We start from the raw sequence: 22,232 nt of genomic DNA, 5'->3' as shown, positions 1-22,232 counted from the left end.
CGTCGTAAGATGGAGAAAACTCAGGTCCCAGTAACTTACCCACGATTCAAGAGTGCAGAAAACTGCACACCGTGTATAAATAAATATCTTCTCATCTATTATCAAGCAAACTCATTTTATTCATCTGAGGCTCGTTATAGAGTATTGTCCTAGACTCTGCTTGGTTAGTGAGACAATGTACTATGTTACCTTTCTGAAATCCTCCAAAAGTTTTCGATAAGGAATCATGGGCCTATAAAAATGGCCTTGTGGAATTTTCATTTGAATTAAAGGAGATAAGAGACATAAAACACCCATGCTCAAAAAATACTGGTTTCTACCCTTGTCAGTCTCAGACAAACCACTAAGAAAAACCCTTCTTTTAAAACACTGTTTAAATGGTGGCCAACTAAAATCACACATGGGACCACGACACTAGGGATTTTTACATTAAAAGGCTAATAAGTATACTGGGATTCCACCAATGTTGATAAGGAAAAACTGGAATAAATTTAGGCTTACATAGATTTCACACAAGTCATGTTTGTCTTTTCATGGTATATATCTGAATTGTGGCCTGGGGAAAATTGCTTTTCTAGCCTTAAAGATGAATACAATCTGATACCAGTCGAATCCACAATTATTAACAAACTGGGCTGAATTCACTTGATATAACCTGTTTGGAACTTTAGAATGTTAATGAGTTAGGGTTTCAGAGGCTTAATGATAGAGACCTATTCTTCATAAGAAGGGGGCTTGATATTCAGGGTATCAGAATTGAGGTGGCTAGAAAACAGAAAACTTCTCAATCTCTCTCCTCCCTTCTCTGAACCAGGGACTTCACAGTTGCCCCTCTCCCTGCCAGTGTCACATGGCTCTCTAGTTACCCAACGGCTCTGCTTACAACTGTTCTAAAATACCTTCCTCCATGTCCGACCCCCGGTTTTGCCCCTGATATGTAGAATGTACATACTTTGAGGGAATGGGCATGGGGAGAGACTACAGGGCACATGAGGTTAGAACTTGTATAAAGTCTTCTCTGAGACAAAGCTGGGGTCACCCAGCCCAATATTTAATGTGGGTAATGACATTTGTCTTTAAAGCAAGCCAGACTAATCTTTGTCTTCTCAAAGTCAGCTTGGAACCCAAAGAGGCCAAGGCTGCCGGAAGTTCAAGGGAGTGCTGATAACAGAGGGAAAGTCTCCCTGTGTAACTTATTACCCTAATCTTTAAATGACAGGAGCTAGAGAAAGTAGCATGTGATTTTATACATTCTAAAACTTCCTGACTTCTTCCTTTACAGTTAATTCTTAAGGGGAACAAGGTGGTTAGGAAGGAGACCATTCAAAGAGGTCTGTGGCAAGTGTTTCATGTCTTTTGTGTGTACGTAGTGGATGATGAAAGCAACAGGTTGTGTCAGAATGTGAGCAGATGGAATGAAGACTATAATAAAGTTTATTTGCAAGTAAAGCAAGGACGGGGCTGTTCAGGGAGCTAACGACTATGGTAAGCATGGCAGAGAACAAGGGTGAGAAACAAGAGCTGCTTGAAAGTTTATAGTCAAGACCGATTTTTATCTTCCGTGGACAGGAGGCAGAAACCTGTGCGAATCCTTCCAGTAGGAAGCAGTGGGGGACTTCAGGTCTCAAAGTTCTGGGCTCAGGTCCTAGCGCCACGACTTTGGGCTCTAAGCCCTCATTTTTCTTTTTCTTTTTCTTCTTTTTTAGAAAGGGACAAGGGGAGAGTGGAGCAGAGAAAGAGAGAATCACAAGCAGGCTCCATGCCCAGCTTACCCCGAGATCATAACCTGAGCCGAAATCAAGAGTCAGATGCTTATTAACCAACTGAGCCACCCAGGTGTCCCTCGTGTCTCTTATATAAAATAAGAAGGATGATACATGTTGCAACTATCTCCATGCAATTTTTGCCAACATCAAAGAAGATGTGATAATGGATATTTTTAAAAATACGATAAACCATGAAAGCACTATAGAGACCTGTTTTTGAAAAAAGATTAATTCCTCTCTGCTTCTCTAAACCAAACTGTGGTGAGAAATAATAAATAATAAATAAATAACAATAAAATAATACATAAAAATGATAATAATAAATAACAAAATTAAATTTAAAAATAAAAATAAAATGATAATTAAAAATGCTTAAAAACAGGAGCTACATTGAAATACACCATTTTATCAATTCCTTTCTTCCCTTGATGTGGTCTGGGGAAGTGAATGAGCACTCCTCTTAAAAGTGGTTATCGACAGCCGAAGAATCATTTTGATAACAGATCACTAGAAACAACCCTGCTTCTCTTAAATAGCCAGCTTATATTATCTTATGGACACCGTGAGCCTTGGGACTATTTATTTCCTTCTTTGCTCAGACTCTTTGAAGGTCAAAGCCAAAATCTACAGTCCACCTCTAACAACTGTAGAGTCTTTCATGAGCAAGCTTTAGTTCTAACGTTCTTATTTTCTCTTTGCCTCAGTTCTTACTCATGCATTTTTAGCCTATTCTCTTTTTTTTTTAAAGATTTTATTTATTTATTTATTTGACAGACAGAGATCACAGTAGGCAGAGAGGCAGAGAGAAAGGAAGGAAGCAGGCTCCCTGCTGAGCAGAGAGCCCGATGTAGGGCTCGATCCCAGGACCCTGGAATCATGACCTGAGCTGAAGGCAGAGGCTTTAACCCACTGAGCCACCCAGGCGCCCCTAGCCTATTTTCTGAAACTCAGTTTTTAACACAAATCAAGTCTTCAAGGTGGAAAAGTGTGGCATTAGTTATCTGGGATGATCAAGAGTGAACACTTCAGTTAATAGTGAATCTCGTTTTACAGCTGCACAACTAAAAAGCAGCACAAAGGGAAAACTCGTGTCAGGTGCTTGGAGCTGTCTGCTGTATGGGTGAGTAAGTTGGTCAACGAGAATCCAAAAAACATGCAAACAGAATTACCCACTGTGCCGATTTAAACTCAACTGCAAGTATGTCTGAAAAACTCAACCGGGCTTGATAAAATTCCCTTATTTCAAAGCAATAAAACAAAGTGTCTGAAAAATGAACTCCCAAACTCACTTAGGTGATTTGAGATCACGATGAATAATTTTATGGAGGTGCAGATAATTCATTCCACTTGCAATTCCCGTGGACCAGTCCACTAGCAATCGTGGTGTGATCTTTCTGCCGGCTCGCAAAACTTCGTAGAGCTGTCCGTGGGCACAGTACTCCATGATGATGCAGTAACAGGGGGCCTGAGTACAAACACCCCTTTCAAGAAAACACAAATATGTTTATAAATTCACACATACATACAAAAGTACCTCTATACGTATTTATATCTATTTTACATATTTATATTTTAAGAATATTTAATGAATTTAACGATTTTAAGAATATTTAATAAATTTAATGATTAAGACCAGTTCTCTACCAAAATAATATTGGCATAATAAGGCATAACCTTTCCTGATTCTTCAATTACCATTAAAACCCCTCTAGTCTACAAGCTTCTCTATTATTCATACAGACAATTTTAGTTCATTTTGCTCACTTCAGATTATCTCTGTGTTGTGCTGTACCAGTGCTTCTCTGTGGGGCCATTCCATTTTGGGACAAAGAGCATGTTTCCTGAGACTTGTATAGGCTGGGTACTGTGTTGTGTTAGATCGTTAAAAATAACTGAAATATCTTCCTTTTAAAATTAAATAAAAGGTTCTATATATAGGGTAGGGAAAGAGAGAATCCACATAAAATACTTCTATTTTTATATTAATTGTTGAATTTTAAATTATCAAATTTAAGATAACTAGACTGAGTACTAAAAAGGAGTCAATTTTCTGTATTTTATATATATATATCAAATATATAATATATATATTATATATTTGAAAAACAATACTGTTTAGAATAAAAACAATATCACACAGTGTAACACATTTCTACACAGCCTTTATTTCCATCAATTCCTGCATCTTCCACAAAGTCTTTCCTGATGATTCCAGTCCATGAAGATCTTTCTTGTCTCTAAATTCCTGTGCTACACAGGAGCCATTCGTTTTTTATACACAATTTTCCTCTCCCTACACAGATCATAGGTAGGCTCCTTGAAGGGAAAGGTCTTCAGGTTCTTTTCTTTCTACCAGGAGGCTGAGAAGTTCACAGCAAATCCTTGATAAATATTTCTTAGCTTCACCTTAACTTTCTTTGCTGCTAAACCCTTTGCACAAATGTGCGCAGGTGCACGGGGTGGGAAGAAGGGAACTAACATGGAAGAACTTCTTCTGTCTGGAATGTTCCATGCTTATTTAATTGTCTGATTTAATCTTCCCCAACCATTGCACAATACACCTTCCATTTTTACGGGTGAGGCTCAGAGAGGGAAAGTGACCTGTCCTCGATGATACACCTGTGACAGAGCTTGGATTCAAATCCAGTCTAACTTCAAAGTCTATGCTCTTTCCACTCACTATGCTACATTGCCCTCCCTTTGTGTTTTGTAACTCCTGTATACACAAGCAGGTTGGGGATTCCTGTATCAACATTACCCTAGAAAAGTGACAACAATTAACTCCACACTTTTGTTCTGAAGATGAGAAAAGAGGACGATTATCACAATGCAATTCTCGGTATCCCATCTCTTAATAGTATGTACGCCTTCTTTCAAAACTTTCTAGAGGAGCCGAGATTATTTTGTCTACAAGATGCCCATCTAAAGTCCTCAGCCAGCTACAAACTCATGTCTTCTCTCCTAGGCAGCTGTAAGGGATGAGACAATGAAGAGGCCATAGCTTGCGACCAGGGGAGAGTCCCAGAACGACAGCAGGATATGAAGAAGTAAAATTAGTCTTCATTCTCCCTGCCGTGACACACTTGTCAAATGCCACAGAGTTATTCCTAATACTTTCCTATCATTTTTCAAGCTACCCAGAATTCTCATCTTCATTTCTAATGAAAAAAATTTTTTCAAGTTTCTGTTACTTGACTCTTAGGAGAACTTGGCGGAGCCCAGATAGACCACAACCGTAATCAGACAATTTAATTTTCATTACAGGAAAACAAGGAATAGGCGGGGATAATATAATGTGCTTAAGAATATTAAAATAAATATTGGCTTGAAGCTACCCAGCATCCTAGTCAACCATCTTTTAACTTGTTGCAGACAGAAAGGGGTAAGGGTGATATGTTATGTGCTTTTCATCTTTCTTGACTGATGAATGAGAAACAATCATGCCATCAGCCTTGTACTATGTATGACAAGGCTTCTCAGTGGCTATAAATAGCAGCTCTCTAATGACTTCTAATTGCTACCTTTTCTTCCCCTTGGCACCCAATTCCATTAGGAACAGTCAGATTAGGTCTTCCTAAAAGATTGCTTTCAAAAAAATTAGAAGGAAAAAAAATACAGAATTCTTTTCTTTGGCTTCCCCTTCTGTACACGGTTCTTACTTCGAAGGAAGCTGTAAGCACAGCAATGAGTATCCAGAGAGACATACTAAAATCTAATCATGCCTTCATATCTTCCAGACGGTCCTGAATGATTCATTGGCCAAGCAACACATGGCACAGATGGTTGCAAACACAGCACTGCACAATGCCTCAAGAGCATGCGGTAATGAACCAGGGACATAGTCTCACTATTGTTTTCCACGTAGAGGTAAAGACTATTCAAGCATCTTCTGCCTAAAAAGTGGGGCACCGGCAGGGCCATACGTGTCCAAAATGCGGAATCTGTACGTGTAGGTAGGAGGGTCAGGAGAATGAGGTACAGAAAACGTTGCAAGGAAAAAAGAGAAAGCAAAAGAAAGGAAGGAAAAACCAAGCTTCTCATAGAACACATCTCTCCCTTTATTACCTGGGACAACCTGCTGGAAAGACCTTGTACCTGGGACAGATAGCCCAGCCCACATCAGGAGGCCAGAAAGCCATGCCAATCTGTAGCATATTAAGTGTCTCAAACTCAGCGTCCTAGTGATTGAAGCCTGAAAGTTTTTCAACAGAAGTTAAGTGAGAGACCCTTTCTTCCATCTAGGATGTAGCATACTAGAAGGGATGATTTTCTTGGTGAAGTAAGAGGAAGGAAAGGAGTCTCTTGGGAGTCTGTCTGCTTAAAAATAATCCTTCTGTTGTCTTTGGAAATGTATCATCTTTGGAAAGAGTATAATTAGTCTCTGTAGCATTTCATTTTCGCCTCACATCCTCCTGGCCCTAACAGGGCAACAAAGGATGAAATCACTAGGGCAACCAAAGCTCTCTCCCATGCCCACTGTATGCATGTCCCTTCCACAAGGAGATGCGTCAAAGCACTCCATTTAGTATCCCAGCTGGATGCTTATCTCCTTTTCCACATCTCTTTCCCTTTCCATAAAGGGGTCTTGTTTGGGAATCAAGACTCAGCATCAAGCTCATTTAAACCCATTGTACAAAATCTGTACCCAAGATTTCTATTCCTTAGGAGGAGTGTGATTCCAGTGAAAAATGATCCCATGACATGTTTACCTTTATAATGAGAGTTTTATCATGAGAAGATCCCTCTTGGGGGCTGGGAGAAGTTTCTCCTACTTTCAGGAAGGGAGGCTTGTAAATTATTCCACTTTCAGCAGTAGCCTCATCAGTCATACTATTTTCTGGGACTGAACTACATATATCAAACATACCAAGAAGCTCTAGTTTCTAACTGTCATTCCACCTGAAGACTAGCTTTCCTGTTCTTCACCTTCCCTCCTGTAAAGCCACTCATCATTCATTTGTTTCAGGCTGGGGCAGAATTTGAAGGCTGGCAAGAGAATGGGAAGCCTGGCAAGGGACAGGTAGAGGCAGAAGACATTACACATATTTAGGGCTCAACACTGCCAGCTTTGAGGACTGCCACAAATGCACCTTTGTGCCTCCCCTTTTGCTAGTGATCCCCGCCGTATTATGAAAATAGTCTGACCTAGAAAGATGTTCATATACTCTTGAAAACAACTACCTTGTGGCATGAACATAGCATATAACTTACTCTCATCAGTAATTTAACTGTCATTAGACTTAGAAAGCTGAGTATTTGGCATTACTTGAAAAGGGATCACTGAGGCAGGGAGAAACATTTTCAGGGTGCCCTCTTAGAACAAGTTCATATTTAAAAAGGGAGGCTAATAGAAACTAATACAAAAAAAAATACCTCTCTGTTACACAGAGACTAATTGTTCTATGATCACTTCAGATATCAGCCTTGTTTTCTTAACTGAACTTTCAGATGGGCGGTTATCTCAGAGTGATCTCCATCATCCCACTGATAAACGAGGTTGAGTCATTAGATATGATTTCTTGGTAAGAACCCATTTTTCCACCGGAAAAAAAAAAAAAAAAGCATTATTCCCTTTCTGTCCCATGTACACCCTTTCCAGGAAGGCTAAGTTCTGGCATAAAGAACTATCAGATTATACGATCCTTAAAGACATGACTTTCATTTAATCATTTTTTGGTGTCTTCCCCAAATACCTAGCACAGTACTAAGTCTATAGTCTTTCAAGACAGGAACTCATTAGTAGAAATTGGGAGAAAGAAAATCTATTTCTTAAAAAAAAAAAAAAAAGAAGAAGAAGAAGAAGCCTTGACCTACTTGAAAGCGATGATGTTAGGGTGCTTCAACTTCCTCAAATGCTTGATATCCGTCTCATTCTGTTCTCTCACTTTCTTGATGGCCACTTCCTCCGCTCGGAACTTGCCCAAGAAGACAGCTCCTTGGGCTCCACTACCCAGCCACTGCAGCTCTGAGATCTCCTCAAATGGCACTTCCCAAGTATCTAGGTACACAAGCAAGAAACAAACTTAGAGAGATCTCAGAATTTGCTCAGGGACGGTTCTACAAGGTCACTCCAAAGGTACCAACTTCAGCATCACCCAGAATGATCTCTACCCTTGGACTCTCACCTGTAACTCTCCAAAAGATATAACCTTCCTATGGGTCTTGATACAATAGATCAGATATTCTCATGTATTAATTTGTATAATTTTTTAAAAAGATTTTATTTGAGAGAGAGAGAGAATAAGAGAGAGCACGAGAAGGGGGAGAGGGTCAGAGTGAGAAGCAGACTCCCTGATGACCAGGGAGCCCTACGTGGGATGTGGGACTCCATCCTGGGACTCTGGGATTGTGACCTGAGCCGAAGGCAGAGGCTTAACTGACCGAGCCACCCAGGTGCCCCAATTTGTATCAATTTTTAGCCAATGAAATCAAGCATATCAGAGATCTCTAATATACCTTCCTCCAAACAAAACATATCTTGACATTCCCATAGCCCACCTCCTCACTTCCAGTTTGCATGTACAATCCACTTATCTGTCTCTATACCACTATCCCTACCCCATCACCCATTGTAAGTCAGTGTTGTTTTAGTCCTCTTTGAATTTCTACTGAAGATGTTCAGTTAATCCTTCCTGGATGAATTGTCAATAATACTCTCCCAAGGGCCTAATTATGCATAAAATTTATATTAATATTTACCTTTTATTGAGCACCTACTATGTGCCAGACACTAGCATAAAAGCTTTATATATCAGGGGCGCCTGGGTGGCTCAGTGGGTTAAAGCTTCTGCCTTCGGCTCAGGTCATGATCTCAGGGTCCTGGGATCGAGCCCCACATCGGGCTCTCTGCTCAGCAGGGAGCCTGTTTCCTCCTCTCTCTCTCTCTGCCTGACTCTCTGCCTGCTTGTGATTTCTCTCTCTGTATGTCAAATAAATAAAATCTTTAAAAAAAAAAAGCTTTATATATCTCATGTGTTGATCCTTTCAACAATCTTGGAAGTTGGGCCTTATTATGGTTATTTATAGATGAGAAAACCGAGACACGGAGATTAGGTGACTCTCCCAAGGTCATATAGCTGGTAAGTGGCAGAACTGGGCCCAGACTCAAGAACTGGCTGATACCAGGGCCAGTGCTAGTGCTTTCCCCACTATGCCACCTTGCCTCCCATGAAGTAAATGTGAGGGTCATTAGCCATGATAGATTTACTCATATAGATGCAGTAATTTCAAGTTTCTCTTTCTTAGAATTTGATTTTCTTTGCACCAAATAGGTAACAGGAGTCATTTCTAAGTGGTCACATTATCGATGATTCATATTATGCTCTTTATCCTTTCCTGAACTTTTTTTTTTTTAATCATGAGCTTATATTACTTTTATAAGGAATAAAATGCTATTTTAAATAAAATACTTCAAAAACCCAATCAATATGTGCTTTAATCTCGTGGAACTTAAAAAGGAGAATATGATCCATGGATCCTTCTCCTTGTCCCCCTTTTTATCAGCAAACTGTCACTACACTGGTAAGAAATAAACATCAAAGAATGAGGCGTCCCATGGAGTGAGGAGAGGATGAGGACAATGTTAAAGGTTACAGGGGTTTTTGTTAGATCACCAGTCACTGAAAGGTCACTGTTTGCAGAATACTGAACGAGGTAGTGTTGAGTCAGCTTTGAAGATATTCTGGTCTTGAAAGCAAATCAGCTCCCACCTACTATGGTGATGAAGAGCAGAAAGAAGTTATCAGTACCTAGAAGGGAACCACATTTCCCTCATCTCTCATTTCCTCAAGCTTGAGAGAAAATAAATCCTGTAGATTCTTTGTAAAATGCGGCTTCTCATTATAGCAGTTAAAACATGACCTTCCAGAAAGGATGACATAGAGCAGAACAAATGATAGTGAGGGTGTTTGAAAGCATAGGTATTTAACCCATTCTTCTGTATTTGCTCTATGGAAATTAGATAGATGCTACATAAAAATAAATTTCTCTGAACTACAAATAGCTCACAAACATGAAATCACCAAATAAACAAATGAAACCAAGTGAAATGCAGGAAGAAAGAGTGAGTTATGGGCTTGACTGCTTTGAGGATCTTTCTGGCTACAAATGACAAGTATGAAGTATGAAGTGTTTCACACAGTCCCACCATCGTCCCCACAGGCTTATCTGTACAGCACCCACAGGACCCAGATATCGATGGCATACTCGCAGAGGGTTTTACCTGTGAGCGGTCCAGTGAAGAACTAGACACAGTGTCACTTTGGCCATTCTGGGGCCAAAGAAAGCACTATTATTGGATTCTGGGGCAAGCACATCCTGGGCAATATTTTTCTGAAAAACTTATAAAAGCCCAAGTTAGCTTAATTTTTCATATGATAACTACTAAAATTAGACCTCTTTGGGTGTTTTTTTCCCCTATTTACTCAATCTTTATTTACTGTGAAATGCTAGAAACACCAGCAAATATTAGGAAAAAAAACCCCAAAGTATTCAATCTGCAATCCCTTTCCATATTCAGTTTTCATCTTCTCTTCCACTCTTTGCTCATATGTATGCACCTTTATAGAAGTTGTAGCTGACACATAACCTTTTCTACTTTTCTCATGTATTGTGTGTTCCCCATGTATATACAGATCTCATTATAAGCTTTAGTAGTGGCTTACGGTACTCGTTGACCTTTTCTGTACTTGTGTTTCCGTCTTTTTGTTTGCTGGTTCAGATTTGATACTTTTTTCTTTCTTTATACAATTTCCTCAGGCTCAGTTCTTAGGTTAGAGTACCGTTTCCTGGCTTTTGCTATACCTTCTAACTTGTCACCCAAAAGGGCTTCGCTAGTTTTTGCTGATAGCAGTAATGAATGAGTGTAACTTTGCCAGCAATGAATACCGTCGATAGTCTTTTGGGTTCTAAGTTATTTAGATGTAAATAATGTTTTATAAGTTTGCACTACTTCATTTATTCACTCACTCACTCACTCATTCATTCATTTAGATTTATTTATTTGAGAGAGATAATGCACACAGGGGCAGAGGCAGAGGGAGAGGAAGAGAAACCCAAGCAGCCTCCTCACCAAGCAGGGAGTCCAATGCAGGGCTCAAACTCCCAACACAGAGATCACAACCTGAGCTGAAACCAGGAGACAGACCCTCAACTGACTGCACGACCCAGGCGCCCCAAGTTCGCACCACTTTAATTGCCAGGGATGTAGAATAATTTTCTCCACATCTGTTTAATGCTCACATCTGCTTTGCATGGATTGTCACATTTCTGCTTTGTGCATTTATCTGTCAGGGGTCTCACAGTTCTCATAAATGTGAAGGAGTTTTTCTATTTCTTTGATACCTATGAAGATAATTTTTTAAAAAGACTTTGTATTTTATTATTTTTTTAACAAAATGTTTTCATAGATGCCTGTCATTTCCTTTGTAATATCTTCTATGACCTAGTCAATCTTCTGAGAATGATCTACAGTTGATTTTTTAAAAAGTTGAACCTATACATCCAACTGGAGTTTTTCTTGGTGTGTGGTGTGAGGACCGAGGCACAGTAATTTTTTTCATGTTGTTACTGAATGATTCCAAACCAATCTGTTACATAATTCTTTCTTTTCATATCATTTTATAATGTTTGTATCATAATTTGCTATATTTTTAATATATATGTATTTTTAAAGTAAACTCTACACCCAACATGGGGCTCGAACTCACAGTCTCAAGATTGAGAGTCACATGCTCTACCATGCCAGCCAGGTGCCCCTACAATTTATTATATTTTTAAGTAAATAATGCCTATTATATAGCATTTTTATGAAATGGGAAACACCAAAGGTTGATGAGATTATACTAGAAAATAAAATTTTCCTCTGCCAATAGTAGCTCATGCCTGTGTTATTCAGCTGTGGTTAGCAAATTGTTAATTATCCACAGAAAAATAGAGGGGACCACACTGGTAATCTAGGAACAGAGTATTAAGTGACACTTCAACCACTTTTCCATAAATCTTTTCCCTGGAACTCATGATCAGAAGTAAAACTGACTGATGTGATTTAGTCCTTTTATCCCATCCCAATGTCCCTGACAATATCTAGCTGGGAGTCAAGGAATAGGAAAGTGACAGGAAAAAGAATGATAGCAATGAGGATGTGCAAAATTGGGGGACCCAATAATGGACAGCAAGATAACGACGTAACAATGGAACCTGGCTGTGTTCCCTCTAGGGTTCGTCCCAGACTTTCTGCTTTTATATCTGTCCATTGGTACTCCTCCCCAGCTTCTATCTTCTGATTCATCACTATGACTATTTTCTTAATTCCAATATCTACTGTGATCTCTAAGACCGAGAAAAAGCCCCATGCCCACCCACTTTTAAGGCCTATGTTCTCCTTTGTTTGTATTCAGACATAGCTATGATAATACTGGCTTTAGGACTGGAAACTATTTGGCAGTAAAATATTTCTATTACACATACTACCTTACTTGGACTTCACTACCAACCAACTAAATGGGAGATGAAGAGCTCATTAAGATTTCTGTAAAATCAAGTGAAGTTTCCCTTTAAGTATTGAATGCAGAGAACAGCTGTTCTGTGTGCTCTCCTTTGGTTGACTGTAATCCAGGATTAAAGATTAGCTCCCGGATCCCAGAGCTGACAAGGAAAAAACTACCTTAGTTTCTGGCTAGTGAATCTCTTTCTGGGCCCTGGCCACACCAGCCCACAGGAGGATAGCCTGTCATCTGCTGAAGAATTAGGCAGCTATAAGCTGCCCTATAAGCTTAAGCTGACCAGGCCCGTTTCCTATTTACTCTTGAATAAGCCTTTCTGTCAGTCACATAATCAATCAGAAGACAATTAAATACAAGTTTACAGGACAATTAAAAAAGTTTTGTTTTTTTTTTTTAATTTAAGTAGGCTCCATGCCTGTTATAGGGCTAGAACTCACAACTCTAAGACCAAGACCTGAGCTGAGATAGAGAATCGGACTCATAATGGATGGAGCCACCCAGGCACCTCCGCCTCCCAAATTTTAAAGCTCCTTTTGATGGATACATAGGATGTGTCTGTTTCCCCTCTTTATGAGCCTGAACCTTGATGCTGCATTTGGATCCTGAGATCTCCAAATTACCACCAAAATAATTATTAGACTGAACAAGTTAAGACCCTAAAAGCCCAATGTAGTTTTATCACATAATCAGATAAGCAGATATAAGTAGGTTTTGTGTCTAAGCAGAGAAGAGGGAACTTTTAAAAAAATAATAAATTAAGGGTGGTTATCTCTGGGTTTGTGGGATAACAAGTGATTTTTTATTTTCCTCCTTATGCTTATCTTTATTCCCACTAAAAAAAATAATAACACTGTTTAACTTTGAAATCCCCCACCTTTGTGTGACAAGGAACAACTTTTTAATTTCCTGAAACTTTAAGACCATAGAGGGTAAAAGAAGGGTGGGATGTGCAGGATGTATGAAAGACAGTGAGACAGACAGACAGACAGACAGAACAACCTTACAGACTGACAAAGATGTTCTGCATGTACAGGAAAGGATGATGTGACTGACAGGAAAGGATACTGTGACTGACAAATCCTGGAAAGCACAACTGGGATCCACAGATTTACCAGAAAATCCCAATACACTTATGAGGAAAGCATATAGAGGGAGAGGTTTAAGAGAGATATAGGTTTAAGGAAAATATTTCAGAAATCGGAAAAACAGAATACACATAAAGTGGTCAATAGTGACTGAGGTTGACTGGCTGTTGTGGAAAAGCTGTCAATAGTCTCAACTGAAAGATATGAATATATATATATTATTTAATTTTTTTAAAGATTTCTATTTATTTATTTGAGGGGGAGAGGGGCAGATGAAGAGGGAGAAGAAGGCTCCCTGATGTGGGGCTCGATCCCAGGACCTCCACATAATGACCTAAGCCAAAGTCAGACATTCAACCGACAGAGCCACCCAGGCACCCCCAGATGAATATATTAAGAGAGAGTCACAGAGTCCAACATTCAGTTATAAAACAAATAAGACAGACTCTCATTTCTGGTCTACATTTCTGGTCCTTTCCAAAATTTCTTGATGAGAGAACTGTTAACAATGGAATCATTTATATAAGCCTACAATTATGTGTATAAAAAGCCTCAAAAAGCCATGAACCCTTTTGACCCAACCATTCCTCTTCTAAAAACTTATCTTCAGGAAATCAAAGATATAGTAAAAATGATCACAGACATAAAGATATGTGTGAAAATTAAGTAATAAACAGTTGTTCATTGCAGTATAGCTTATAATCACTAAAAAATAACAAATTGTCAAGGAATAGAGGATTGCTTAAAGAAATCTTGGCACATACACATAATTTAGTATTATGTAGGTATTAAAAATGCTGAAGTATATTTCATGATATGGGGAATATTCAAAATGTGAAATGAAAAGGCATAACGAAATAATTTGACTCTGGTTTTTTTTAAAGCACACACAAACACACATAGTAAGACTAACATAGCATATACCAAAAACATTAATAGTGGAGACCGAGGATCATAGATAAATATTTTTACTTTTGGGGGGACACTTACCTATATATTCCAATTTAACCATATATATTACTCTTGCTATCAGGAAGAAAAAAACTCTTTTAAAGAACAGAAATGAAGTGATAAAGAACAATAGGACCATGTGCTCTCTTTCCTTCAGAAGCATAATGCTTGAATTGGAATAGATGTATATGGATGTTATACCGTGATGGGAGTTAATTTACTTTTTAAAAAGCTGTGGGGTCTAGACATAATAATGCTTCTCAAGATTGGTTGTATATTTGTTCTTTCCTTACAATGTGAGCTTTCTGTGTCTGGGCTGTAAGAAAATGATTCGTTTTTACTACAGTCTAAGCCAGGACACAATCTTCAGGCACGAAACCATATGGCATCTGTCTGGTTTTGAATTAATCCAGTGGCCATCATTGCATGAACTTTCAACAAAAAAATTTTCAAACATGCACTAGGTGATTTATTTTTGTTATGTATCTATACAACTTTATTAAAATACCAAACATATATGAAAACATGGATGAAAATAGAAACTTAAAATGATGATAGAAGGAACAGGAGCTCTAGCATTTTCTTCCTCCTAACACTGTGGATTGTCTTCTACGTGCTCTACTTGATACCCCTAGACTGGACAACTACAGAAGATGGGCTTTGGCCAGAAAAGACCAACCAAATGTGTATCTGTTGCAGTCAGAAGGTTTTTAGGAGATCGGTATAGGGTATTCATCTGGCACTAGGGTTTTGTTGTTGTTTTTTTTTAAGATTTTATTTATTTATTTGACAGAGAGAGACCAAGCAGGCAGAGAGGCAGGCAGAGAGAGAGAGAGGAGGAAGCAGGCTCCCTGCCAAGCAGAGAGCCCGATGCGGGACTCGATCCTAGGACCCTGAGATCATGACCTGAGCCGAAGGCAGAGGCTTAACCCACTGAGCCACCCAGGCGCCCTGGCACTAGGGTTTTAATCAAGGTTATCCAGGGAATGGTGGTGGTATGTTTACACTGCAGCTTACCTTGCTGCTGCAATTTGTAATCAGTGGAATATGCCTTGCCAATGATATTCCATACAGGCCTTAAGCATCCAAACAGTCCTTCCAGAAATCCGCCACTGCCGCTGCCCGATCTGCTGAACTGGATCTTGATGTCTTCAGTTCCACTTGTGCTCTCTCCATCCATGGTGTTGCTGGTCCCCTGAGACATGGCCATCTCTGATTCATCATGTTCCCTCAGCTGAAGAACGCTGTTCTCAAACTGGTCCCTGGAATCCTCACTCACGCTTGTCAACACTGTTGTGGTGATGGGGCTGTTTATGCTCTCGGTTAGCTCTGTTTGTGCCACCCCCTTTTCTTGCTGGTCCTTAAGGAGCGTGGGGGAAGGGTGGTTCCCCACAGGCGTGAGTTCATCCTGGAGTCTGCTGAAGGTCCTGCTTTCACTCGAGGGCAAGTGTGGGGAAGCGGAGCAGCTCAGGGGCTCCTGCGTGTTGGCCATGGTGCCATGAGTGTGCCCAGGATCCTGAGATGACACTCAGAGGATTAGTGGCACAGAATTCAGATGCAAGAGAGGGCTCCAAAACCTGGGGAAAAGAGGAGGACATGAGATTACCCTTCTCTGAGTCACTCACACTACCACACTTCCGCTTATAATAATAAAAACATTGAAACAATGGAGATTGGTTAAACACCGGTATACATCCAAACGGTGGGATACTGTGCAGTAATTACAAATCACGTTGTAGAAGAGTCCTTACGAACCTGAAAAAGCGTTCATGACATGTTAATATAAAAAATAGGTTAGAACCATATATACAACATAAACCCTTATAATTTTTTAGTTTTTATTTAAATTCCAGTAAACATACGGTGTAATATTAGTTTCAAGTGTACAATAGAGTGATTCAACACCTCAATACGTTACCTGGTGCTCATCACAACATGTGTACTCCTTAATCCCCACCACCTGTTTCACCCATCCCCGTCCTTTAAATGGAAAGGACATACAAATACATATATAAGAAAAAAGACTGGAAGAATATATCCCAAGAATTAACTATTGTTAACTATTAACTATTGTTAATTCTAGGTGGTTAGATCTGGGAGGAGTTTATGTAGTGTTTTTCAAAATATTCCAAGCATTCTGCATTAATATGTCACTATGGAATGAATGTTTTTGTCCCCTTGCTCCAAAATTCATACACTGAAACTCAATTCCTTTGGGAAGTGGTTAGGTCATAAGGGTAGAGCCCTCACAGGATTAATGCCCCTTTCTCAAAGAGATTCTGGAGAGCCCCCTTGCCTCTTCTGCCCTGTGAGGACACAGTGAGAAGACCGCTGTCTATGAACCAGGGAGCAGGCCCTCACCAGACATATCAAATATTCCAGTGCCTTGATCCCGGACTTCCAGCCACCACAACTGTGAGAAATACCTATTTGTTGTTTGAGCCATCTTGTCTCTGGTATTTTTGTTATAGCAGCCTAAACAGACTGGCAAATATTATATATTAGGTTCCTAATCAGAAAAAAAAATTGTTTCCCTTTCCAAAATTAAATGTCTTGATAAACATTGTTTTATTAGGAACAACATCCTGCTCAAATTTTTTCTGTTTTCTTTAGTGTTTTTTCTACTGGGGCATTATTGTGCTTTCTAAGGTATTCGTTAAGTCATGGAAGTAAATGTCTCACATAAGTGACAACACAAATTCCTAAGATATAAAATCTGTTCTTACTATAATGTGTCAAATCTGGAGCAACAAACTAAGTCCCAGTGCTTTAAGTTTATTCTTTGCTTCTGATCTGTCCATTAGTACCAATTTCTCGGGGCTACCTAATCCCTGAAAATAAAGACATGGAATTGTCTAGATTGGTCAGTTCATGCAAATTCAATCTTAAATTTAATTCATTGTCTCTTATCAGAAATTTACTTTCTTTATAAATACTTATGTAATAATTACTCCTTCCTTCACTCTGTACTAAACATCTAGGATTTGTTTAACAGGAACCAGGGTATAAAGATAATCTCACTTTACAGAGGGGGTAAGAAACAGACCAACAGTGATTGACAGCACAGTGCTTAGCAGGAATCAACCAAGTGCTCCGGGAGCACAGAAGAGGGAGACACTTTGAGGGCTAGCTGCCCAAAGGTGCTAACTATTGATCAGTGTTAGAAGTGTAGAATCTCATTGGGTTGGCAAGAAAGGGGTGAGACAAGAAGGGGTGAGTGAGAGAAGAAGGAGAGGATACAACAAGGGTGGAGAAAGTATGAACAAGGCCAAGGATCCCTGAAAGATGATGGAATATATGACAGATCGAAGTGGCTGGAGTGTAGGTTGTATGTACATATACAGAGAGAAAGATAAGAATGGAGAGAAAGTCAGGGATGAGGGGCGCCTGGGTGGCTCAGATGGTTAGACCTCCACCTTCAGCTCAGGTCATGATCTCCATGTCTCGGGATGGAGCCCCACGTCAGGCTCAGCATGGAGTCTGCTTCTCTTTCTCTCCATTTGCCTCTCCCTTGGTTGTGTTCTCTCTCACACTCTCTCTCAAATGAATAAATAAAATCTTTTTTAAAAATTCTAAAAAAAAAAAAAAAAAAGGACCATTTTGAAAGGAGCTTTGTATGCTAAGCTAAGAGTCTTAAATTTTAGTTGATGGGGGTCATAGTATCCCATATTGGGGCTTGCAGATAAAAAGAAACTACCCCCTTTTTATGAATTTCTCATCTGCATTACTGAGATGCAAATTTTAAGCATTTTTTTCATCATGATACCCTATGAGTAGCTTGTGTGAATGAACCAATGAAAATGCCCTTTCCTTTGAAGTCTCATTCATTCATATAAACATGTACTAAGCTCCTATTATAAGCTATACAATGTGTTAGGAATTAATGAATGGTACCTAGGCTTCTGCTCTATAGGAACTTACAATCTAGAGGGAAAGACCAATGGACAATAAGAGCCATGTGGTTAGATATATGGTACACAGACACGAACAAGGTGCTACAGGAGCTCAGAAAAACAAACATCAAATACGTCCAGGGAAGTCATAGAGGAAATGTTGCTTGGGTTGGAGGGTAAACCAGATAAAAGTGGGACTAGACATTGCAGGAAGTATTGGGAAGTGGTGGGCCCAGATGACAAACTGAAGCTTTTGGATTTTATCCTCGAGACAACAGCCAGCCATTAAGAAATTTGAATTGAAGGAGTGATTTGGTCCAATTTTTAATTAATTAATTTATTTTATTGTAAAAATTTTATTTGAGGGACAGCACACATGTGCGTGCACATGGCGGCGGGTGGGCGGTTAACGGAGGAGACTCCCCGCTGAGCAGGAAGCTTCATGCAATGCCGGGCTGATCCCAGGACCCCTGATCTTGACCTGAGCCAAAGGCAGACACTTAACCGACTGAGCCACTTGGGCGCCCCTCAAATCTGTAATTTGAAATTACATTTATAGAAGTAGAGGTTGGATTGAAGGGGAAACCCTGAAAGTCAATGTGTTCCTTAGGAGGAAGACTTCAAGTGGGAATGATGAGGGCCCGAACGGAGGCAGGAGCAGTGGTAATGAGCAGGAGGGGATAGATTGAAGAGGCAGAATAAGCAAGATCTAATGATTGATTAGACTTGGGTATGGGTAAGGACAAGGGAAAAGAGAGGAAGACTTTTGGATAACTCACCTGGGGTAATGGATAGATGGCCAATATCATCAACTGAGATATGAAATATCAGAAGAAAGAAAGGTTTGGAAAGAAGGTAATTAGCTCAGTTACAGACAGGGAGGGCTTGAGTCTTACTGAGTGTGTTATGCACTGTACCCGGCTATTATTTATGTTATCTGATTTTTTTTTTTTTTAAAGATTCTGTCTGTTTACTTGACAGAGATCACAAGTAGGCAGAGAGGCAGGCAGAGAGAGAGGGGGAAGCAGGCTCCCCGCGGAGCAGAGAGCCCAATGCAGGGCTTGATCCCGGGACCCCGGGACCACGACCCGAGCCGAAAGCAGAAGCCCCAACCCACTGAGCCACCCAGGTGCCCCAGTGTTATCTGATTTTAAAAATACACTTTGTAGAGAGGGATTTGAAGAGATAAGGATGGGGGGAGGTCCTTTAGCTTAGGGCAGAAGTATCAAAATAATAGAAGGGTGAACCCAAGTTAAATTAAAAATATACTAATTAAATATATGCTAGGAGCTGCGATTTGCACTAAGCTAAGTTCTGTGGATACAAAGCATTACTGTTACCATTACTACTCCTAATGATAAATGAGACTAAGTGTCTTACAATTTACACAGCCCAGTATGCATAATCAGCAATATAGTGGTAAAACAGCTCTGCAGGAGGGAAAGAAAAGGGAAAAAAAAACACAACAAAACAAAACAAAACTGGGACACTCTTATTTGTAGTGTTTACTGATTTCTCTGGTATAAATACTCCCATCATGGCAGATTTCAAGCTAATAATAGTTGAGTAACCTACCTGCAAAGTTACCACTGGCTCTTACAAATTGGTATGTAAGTCAGCACCAGCACTGTAATCCTTGTAATAGTGTCATTCTCATTTTACAAAGAAATAAAAACCTTTTTAAGGTCATCAACTGGATAAGTGGTAGAGCAGAAATACAAACAGAACTCAAAATTCAGATCCCCAAATTCCATTGTCCTTTTTTTGTAACACCAAAGCACCTCTTACAACAACTTTCGCTTCCTCAGCGTGCTTCACAGGTTAAAAAAGTGCTGTGGGCTATGATCTTGACCTAAACATTTAATCCCTGTGCAAGAAGTCAGGGCATGGAATCATGATGCCTAGTCTTCACAGAAACTAAGGCCTCCAGAGAGGTATTCTGTTACCCAGAGCTGTGCACAGGGCAGACGGTAATGGGGACTGGAGTGGCTCACTCAGGCTGAATGAAAGAGGTAGGACTTGAGATGAACCTTTGAAAGGAAGACGATTTGAGACCCACCAAAGAAAGGAAGTCAGGGAGGCTAAGAGCATTAGCAGATGCAAGCAGAAACCACCAGGGCATGTGTGAGACGGCTGGTAACTCAGAAATAGTGAAATAGCCAGCTACTGTCAGGAGCAGTAACAGCAATGCCTTACCTTCTTATAGGGGCTCTGAAACCCTATGAAATAACGCAGATGGTTTTCCCCTTTAAGCAAATCAGAGAGACGAAGTTGGGTGGGATGAGGTTAGGTTAGGGGGGACTTGAATTCTAGGGCATGCAGAAATATAGGGGCTAGGAAGTTGCCTGGGAATATAAGGCTGGAGGCAGGCAGAAGAAAAGAAAATACTAGCTGGAGCCCTCTGTTAGGGCAATAGCTACTTGCTGAATTGACCCCTATTTCCCTCACCCCCGTCCTCCCCACCCCATTCCTTTCATGCTGATCTCTCAGCTCTGACAGTACTGATCCCTTCATTTGCTTTCTGGCTGATCTCCTTGAGCTCTACTGCCTTTGGCCTCTCGTATGTTGCTCTGCCTGAGGTCTTTTAAGACTGCTGACTTGATACTATCTGACCTGGCCACTGTCTCAGCAGTTCCTTCCAATCTGCCTTTGCTGTCGGGACTCGTGGCTACTCTGTACAGCACAGGGTGTACATTATGCTTTTGGCTCACAGCAAACTTGAGGATAATGCAAATACCCAAAAGCGTATGTGAATTTCAGCCAAACACCTATTCGTGCAATTTGTTTTTTGAATCAAACTCTAGGACTTTATGTTAATTCCTGGTAAATTTCCATTTTGTCCATTTTTATCCCGAGTTTCTCCCTAATGACACCATACTGGAATGGGCTTATACCAAAAAGTTAGAAAAACACAAGTGTGTTTTGTAATCTCCTCCTCTTTCTTGGAGGTTAAGGATGCACGTGAGGTAGAGTTGTGCTCACGGGTACAGGTAATGAGTTAAAGGAAGACGATTTCAGCACACTCATCACACTCGGTTTGATATTTATCAAGGAATATCGTCCAACCCACTTGCTTTACCTCTGCGATCACATTCATGGGTCCAAATTCAAATTCATAGGCTATTGCTGACTTGCTCGATACAACCTCATCAGCGGCAGAGTTGGATGAGTCCTCTCCTCACGCTACACTCTTTCCCTGGTCGGGTTGTTTGTTTACGCAGACGAAGAAACAAATAGCAATGATATCATGACTACTGATGAAAAAACAGTAGTAATTCACAGGGTTATTCTTGATGCCCTAGAGCCACTCCCAAGGAAACACAAGCACCCACCTAGAGGTGTGACTGCCCCAGTCAACAGAACAGTGAAAGGCCATCCAGCTACTGCAACCCAGCAGTGCTCTGGGAGGGGACAGGGGCGAGAGACACCTCAAAGCGTGTATAAAGTTGTGTGTAGTCCAAGAGGCTTCCCTCTGCTCACTAAGAATAGCAGATCCAATCTCCACCAACAAAGGCGGAGATGGAGGCACAAGAACAAAAGGGAAAAAAATCATCACCATGACTCTCTTAAAATATGATCAGAGCTGACTACATTTAAGAAGAGTGTAGGAGGAGAAAAATATCTAAATTTTACCTGTGTGTATGCGTACGCCCACGCACTGCCACCGCACAGAGAAGAAGCTGGTACGTGGAAACAAGGAACACAGGGAGCCCCACGAGCTCTGCTCTGTCTTTTGCCCTCTCCATTCCTCTCTCCCTGCCCAGACTTGGCTCCGGCACCCTCATGGCAACTGACTGCTTGGATCTTTTGATTCATGAGAAGTCAAAGCTAGTATTTACTAGAAGGGAACTGGAAAAAAAAAAAAAAGGCAAAATTTTTAAACCTCAAGAGCCAAATGGAAAAAGCTAAGCGAGAGCAGGAGGGGAAAAGGGCGAGGTTGGAATGTTACCTTTATCAGCAAGGAGCTCTCTGGGCAGGGCTGCAGGGGGACATTGTGTTGCTATCCTTCTGGACTCCTGAATCTACCCGGGCTCG

General features: G+C 40.3%; 1 protein-coding gene across 7 annotated transcripts in view; it reads right to left on the bottom strand.

Annotated features, from left to right (window-relative positions):
* The window catches only part of MAP3K13 (mitogen-activated protein kinase kinase kinase 13), a 161,725-nt gene that overhangs the window by 26,061 nt on the left and 113,432 nt on the right, over positions 1-22,232 (bottom strand). For 5 of the 7 annotated variants that reach the window (XM_032875555.1, XM_032875556.1, XM_032875557.1 and 2 more), the window contains 3 exons: positions 15,322-15,881; positions 7,581-7,764; positions 3,056-3,247 (listed from right to left, as the gene is read on the bottom strand). In XM_032875555.1, coding sequence (XP_032731446.1) covers positions 3,056-3,247; positions 7,581-7,764; positions 15,322-15,796 — 851 coding nt within the window. In that variant the 5' untranslated portion in view covers positions 15,797-15,881. Of the gene's footprint in view, positions 1-3,055; positions 3,248-7,580; positions 7,765-15,321; positions 15,882-21,830; positions 22,047-22,146; positions 22,185-22,232 lie in introns of those variants that run through there. The other 2 variants (XM_032875560.1, XM_032875561.1) reach the window with 2 other exon arrangements.

Source organism: Lontra canadensis, unplaced genomic scaffold (genome assembly GCF_010015895.1).
Source record: "Lontra canadensis isolate GAN:19392208 unplaced genomic scaffold, GSC_riverotter_1.0 scaffold56, whole genome shotgun sequence".
In the NCBI taxonomy this organism is placed as follows: Eukaryota; Metazoa; Chordata; class Mammalia; order Carnivora; family Mustelidae; genus Lontra; species Lontra canadensis.
The sequence above is the reverse complement of the archived record's forward strand: the minus strand, read 5'-3'. Positions and strand labels throughout refer to the sequence as shown.